At 39.4% G+C, this 6,000-nt stretch overlaps 1 protein-coding gene across 5 annotated transcripts in view; it reads right to left on the bottom strand.

Annotated features, from left to right (window-relative positions):
• Nucleotides 1-1,386: 1,386 nt before the first annotated feature.
• Nucleotides 1,387-6,000, bottom strand: part of prkar1b (protein kinase, cAMP-dependent, regulatory, type I, beta) — a 68,024-nt gene continuing 63,410 nt past the window's right edge. For all 5 annotated transcript variants that reach the window (XM_080300888.1, XM_026164970.2, XM_026164971.2 and 2 more), the window contains 2 exons: nt 5,147-5,228; nt 1,387-3,785 (listed from right to left, as the gene is read on the bottom strand). In XM_080300888.1, coding sequence (XP_080157014.1) covers nt 3,613-3,785; nt 5,147-5,228 — 255 coding nt within the window. In that variant the 3' untranslated portion in view covers nt 1,387-3,612. The remainder of the gene's footprint in view (nt 3,786-5,146; nt 5,229-6,000) is intronic.

Genomic DNA, 6,000 nt, shown 5'->3' with positions numbered 1-6,000 from the left:
CAGTAAAGGAGCGTGTGTACGTGTTAGCACCTTCTTATTTTGCCCCTGGCAGAACGAAGCGTTATCAAAGTTTCATCTTGCTGCTCATGTGACGGTGCCAAGTTCTGCCCTTAACTGGCCCACCCAGAATGCCCGCTAATGGCCGTGCTTAATCAAAAACTCTGGCCACACACACACACACACACACACACACACACAGTCTCCACGCTGACAGCTTTTATTTTGCTCATTTTGGTGTAACTAGTTTTAATGTCGCTGCTTCTTTGGTAGACATGAACTTGGAGCATGTTTGACTGAACAAACCCCGTTCAAGGTCCACTCACTTGCTTATTTTAGAGTTTTAAAGCGTTTGACATGTTTTTGCTCATTTGTCATGTAGATGAATGGTGACGTGCAGGCTCAGCGCCTGTTTTTTCCCCCAACTGCTTTCAGTTGAAAGAGTGCATGATGGCTAAAAGAAATGAAGTTTAGAAATTTTTGCTTTTAATTTTTGGAAATAACATTTTGTCTAACCTGTACGATTACACATAGACTTTAATTTAGGCATCTATACTGATCTATACTGTAGATCTATACTGTGAGCTATAGTGCAGGTTTAGTTTGAACTCCATCCTTATTAGGAAGCCCAAACAACATTTGTATTAAACCTGTCATCCAAAAACAGAGTCAGCAGTGTTAAAATAATGGATCCAAATTGCACAACAGTGAGTTTGGTCTAAAAGCAACCTGAAGACCTGCCGCTGAGGATGAGTGTCAGAAAACGAAAAGTCGAGCACTACACGCAAGGAGCTGCACTTACAATCAAGACTGAAGGCAAAGGGGTGCTTCGCGGAGGTACAAACCCCGACCTCCCTCAAGTTCATGTGCGTTACTGTGTATTGTCAAAGTGAAGAAGGTGTATGGGTCAGTGTGTGTATATGAGTGGGGAGGGGGCGGCTATTAAACTCGATGTCAGTGAGTCGGGGGCACATTCCTTAGTTGATTTAGTGGGCATTAAGATGAAGAGGAATGTGTCAAAGCTGCGGAGGCTTTAAGTCCACTAAGATGTAAACTGGCTGGGAGGAGCTCTGAGGTTTGACAGGCCGGCCTGACGGATGACTGACACTTGGCTTAATGTGAGAAGGATGGAGAGCAGAGACAAGCGGAGGGAGCCAGATGGAGCAGAGGGAGGCCAAAAAGGAGATTAGGTACCTGCAGGAATAAATATGAAAAGTGTGATTGAGGGTGACAGTTAGTAGCTTTGGGAAAGAAAAAGGAAGATTAACAAAGATGGAACATTTAGAGGAGGTATAGATAAAAAGAAAGAGAACTAAGATCTGGGATAAAAGGACGAAAATATAGAGGCGGAAAAAAACAGAAAGGAAGAAAAGAATGAGTCAAATCAGAGAGATTTCAGAAGCTTTTCTTTATTTGTTCAAGATGGTTTCAAAGAAAAAGATACAGAGAGAGAGAATACAGAAAGTTTTTTGTTTTTTTTACAACATCAGTTGTTGGGTCAGTTGTGCAACTTTGACAGATTACAGCAGATCAAAGGAAAGCAACACAAGTTTGTATATATTCATATATCGTAACTTTTTTCAGTCAGAACACAGAACTGATGTCTTAAAAACACCTAAATCAAGCTGCTGTATGGTACAAACTCTAAAAGTGGTGCAAAAGTTTTCATCTAGCAAACAACGAACAAAATCAGCTTAAAAAAAAAGCATCAGGTAAAACGTGTGTGTGTGTCGAAAATGTATTTAGTCCTGAGACAGTGCACGTATATACAGTGTGGGTGTGTGTTCCATGTTAGTGTGTTTATAACTGTGTTTGTCTGCTTTGAGAATATCAAGGTGGGAAAAAAGCAACTTGTCAGTTATTTTGACACAACATACATTGTAAAATCTTAGGGGATAAACTTTGGTGATTTCCTACATTTTTCTTATTTTATTGGCAACAATTGATTCACTAACAAGTATTGTTTGTGTATCAAAAGCTTCGGTTAATTCCTCTGTGCCACCGAGCTCCATTATCACTGAAAAACTAAAGGACATCACTGAGCTGCACTGCTGAACTGACGAAACTTTCCTCATAAAAACCACTGTAGTAGGTTTGATGCTTGTATGTGACAAAGTAATGACATGACGACACGTGGATAATAAGACACTTCAGCCTTTGAGCAAGATGAACAAACTAAGGAAAACGAGGATTTGAAGGGATAAAGCAATAAATCATCTGTTCCCAGGAACCACGCTGGCACTGGAAATGCAACTTCTAAAACCAACATTTAATAACGCAAAATTTCGATATGATGAAAAGGCTAAGTGAAAAAATGTTGTGAGCAAATTTTTCCAGAAACACAGTGAAAGTAAGTGCCATCAATAGTGCACGGAGCTGTTCCTAAACAAACTCTGGTCTAAATATATTTGTTCACTCATCCATGGATGCTGTGCCATGAGGTAAGTCTGGGTGTGCTTTGTGATTTTGTGACAATCATACCTTGTTTGAATGAATTGTTAAATGAACTTTGTAAGCACTTTGTTCATGCACTTTTTCAGATGTTGAGTTTTCCAGATGCAGGAAGACCGTTTGGACTGCGTAGAGGTGTCGAATAAACCAGTGGAGGACAGTGATAAGCTAGTGGACTGGTCTCTTATTACTCTTATGCAGAATGAGAGCTCCAGAGCAAATGTGCTTCCAAAAGTTCCTTCAACCGCCAATAATCAAAAGATCCGACAACTCATCAGGTGACACAGAGGCAGTTTTGCACAGATATGAATACAGGTGTGCCTTGAAATGTTATTTTCCTGTGTTTTGTGTGCTTTGGATGACTAAGGCTTTACATGCGTTTGATACACACACAATACTTTCAGCACAATAAAGTAAGTGTTTGTTTTGGTGTTTCGATAAAAGAAATATACAGAATACCAACAAAGTTAGAATTTAACTCAATTAGGCCTCGAACAGCCTCCAAACTCAATAAAAGGTAAAAGCTCAAGAAGCGTTGAAAATGAATACAACAGCAAGTAATTTAATCTTCTTCATACCTTTAACAGCTACATTTTAGGGAACAGAGATCTGTGCAGTGCATTTCTGATTCAGTGTAGAAATGGAAACACGACCTCCAGAAATAAAAAAGGCAAACCTCAGCCAGCGTGCAACCAAATCTGGTCCGTCTTCCTCCCCCGCCGTACGTAAACATGACTTTACTTCCTTCTTATTTCCTGAAATTATCCGTACCCTCCTGTTAACGAATGAAAGTGCAAACGCCATTCTCTGTCAGTCTTGAAGCATGCATCGTATACAGCCGACACACTGTATGCATGATTCATTTACAATATGAAACAAGATAAATAATCTCTGCCCTCTGTTTTTCTTTTTTTAAAACACCCCTGCATGTTGTTTTTGACATAAAGCTACGTGACAGCACAGAATCAAGTCAAAGTGCACAAGGTCAAAAGAGAGAAACGCGCAAAATGGAAAAAGGCAGGAAATGAGTGCCCCAAATCTGGGCATGTAAAACCCATATCCTTCACCCTGCATCCTCACCCCTTTCCCACCCACTGACCAAAACTCTGATGCTGATGTTGCACACCCCTGCTGGTGGGGCCCAGATGGTGGAGGGGGCACATGTCACACAGTGAGAGAGATAAAGCTGTTGTATCTCTGGATGTTCCTCTTGAGGATTTCGGAGCAAGGACCCAGCACGCGCTCAAAGCGTGGCCGATCCAGCTTCACACACTTGAGGGGACCCCGGGCGACTACGGTGGCGGCCCTGGGACGGTTCAGCAGCAGGGCAATTTCACCTGGATGAGAGAGAATAATCAGCACGTCGCCCCAAATTTTGACCTCAAACATTAAATACAAACAGTATGAGAAATGGGGCAAAAGGCCCTAAATCAGTGCAGTTAAGTGACAAATTAAAAGAAAGTTAGTTAAACATAGAGATTTACAACTAACTGCGATGATCTTTAAACCCAAAAAAGGCATGTCTTAATTTTTGCACCTGATATTGAAACCTGATTTTAAAAACCAGCATATTTTGTAAATCACCAGTAAAACAAACCACACCTAACAGCACTATTTGGGGATTGTGCTCGTACACTATTTTACCCTGTTTAGTCAAGCTGACCCTTTAAAATACTTATATTTGCCATTTTTGCGAGTATTGTGTTTTAGTAAAAAGCAACTGCTAATAAGACTTTTTACAATTTATATTTCAGAACAAGATTATTAAAGTTAACTAAACTAAAAAAAAACTGAAATGAATTTATAAACTTGGAAAACAAACTAAAACAAAACAGAAATATAGAGGAAAGATCCTGTTTGTTAGTTTAGTAAAATCTGATCAAAACTTGACTACAAGACTGTGAGTCAACTGCTTTCAAAGGTTCTGTTTTTAATGTAATAACTGTACTGTAGTTTTCCTAAATTTTGCCTCTGACATATGCCCTCAATTCAATAATAATTAATAGAGACTAAAACTAAGACTGAACTAATAAAAACTAAACTAAAATTAAATATTTTAAAACGATAAAAATACCTACCCCTCAGCTTTCTAGTAGACACACCTATGGTATTAATTTAATAATCCTAGACAACTTCCTTATCTTATTTTATCCACAAGATTTTCAGTGACCTTGACTTCTGACCTTTAGGTCACTCAGTATCAATTTGAAGCTCCTATGTTGCCTCGTTCTCGAGTTATCGCATTCACAAACGTGGGTTTCCACGCTGCATGCCATGCAGGGTGACGACAACAGCCCATCAGCCTTTTACAGCTGAGGGGTAAAAACGAAACCGACACGAGGATTTTCACTCTGGAAACTAACTGAAACTGAATTAAAAGCAAAAAAATAAAGACTAATTAAAACTATAATAAGTCTGGTTCAGAATGATTCATCTTCTCATAACGTGTTTATTTACCATATCTTTAAAAACCAGTTTGTGACATAACTGCTTAAAATTAATTGGAACACTATAAAAAAAGCAGTAAGCAATGTGACTTGTGTTTGATCTTCTAGATCACTGTGTACTGTCTTCATTGATCTTTATTGACTTCTACTAGCAAAATTTGTATTTAAGATATTTATTAAAAGGTGTAAAATAAACCAAGTTTAGTCTCACAAACTTATGTGGTGCAGAGAAGCAGCAGGGACACACTTACCAAAATAATCAGAAGGTCCAAGGCGTCCCACCTCCACGTACTCCTCAATGTCAGACCTGCGCTGGAGAACAGAGGCGATTCCCTAACACAGAAAAGAAAAGGAAAAAAGTTTAAAGCTGTAGGAAAAAAGGTAGAGAGGGAGAGGAAGGATAGTGTGTGAAGAAGGGAAAGATGATGGAAGAAGGGGAGGAGGAGGAGGGGTCTGGAGGGGGCTATTTAACGAGGAACTGAAAATCATCAGGAGGATTAAGCCGAAGAGAAATTCCTTTGCTTCATAAGAACACAGGTGCACAGGATTTAGTCCACTTTGCTGTGGGATGGACATCTGTTGTGTTGGACAGCAGAAACAAAACAAAACAAAAAAAAAAGAAGAAGAAGAAGAAACACACTCTCATGTATCCCAAAATTGCATGCGATACAAAAACTGATTGGTTCTGCATTATTTCCTCCAGAGTGTAATAAATACAAACATCTAAGCCTTTTAGAGGCTGAACTGATTCCTCCTCCATCACATAATCCCCTTTATCAGCATTCAGCTATTAAATGGAAACAACTGCGTTGTCCAAGAGTGAGAGTTCTCCAAAACACAGTCCTTAAATGACCTCGGAAAACCGAAGCGCTTTTGTGTACACACACAAAAAAGCTCAAATAGCATGTTGCTAATGGTCTGCTTTAGATCTGCAAGTGCACACAACCACGCAATATTAAATAAGAAGATAGAAGAAGACTCAAATGCTCACTCTCACATTCGGAAAATGTCAATTTTCATATATACAGCTGATAGCTGCTGGAGAGACTGACCACCAACGGCTGGCTGAGTGTTTGTGAGTCATCTAAAAAGTATAAGGGAGGAA

This window comes from Astatotilapia calliptera, chromosome 4 (assembly GCF_964374335.1).
Source record: "Astatotilapia calliptera chromosome 4, fAstCal68.1, whole genome shotgun sequence".
NCBI lineage: Eukaryota > Metazoa > Chordata > Actinopteri > Cichliformes > Cichlidae > Astatotilapia > Astatotilapia calliptera.
This window is presented reverse-complemented; position numbering and strand designations above follow the sequence as displayed.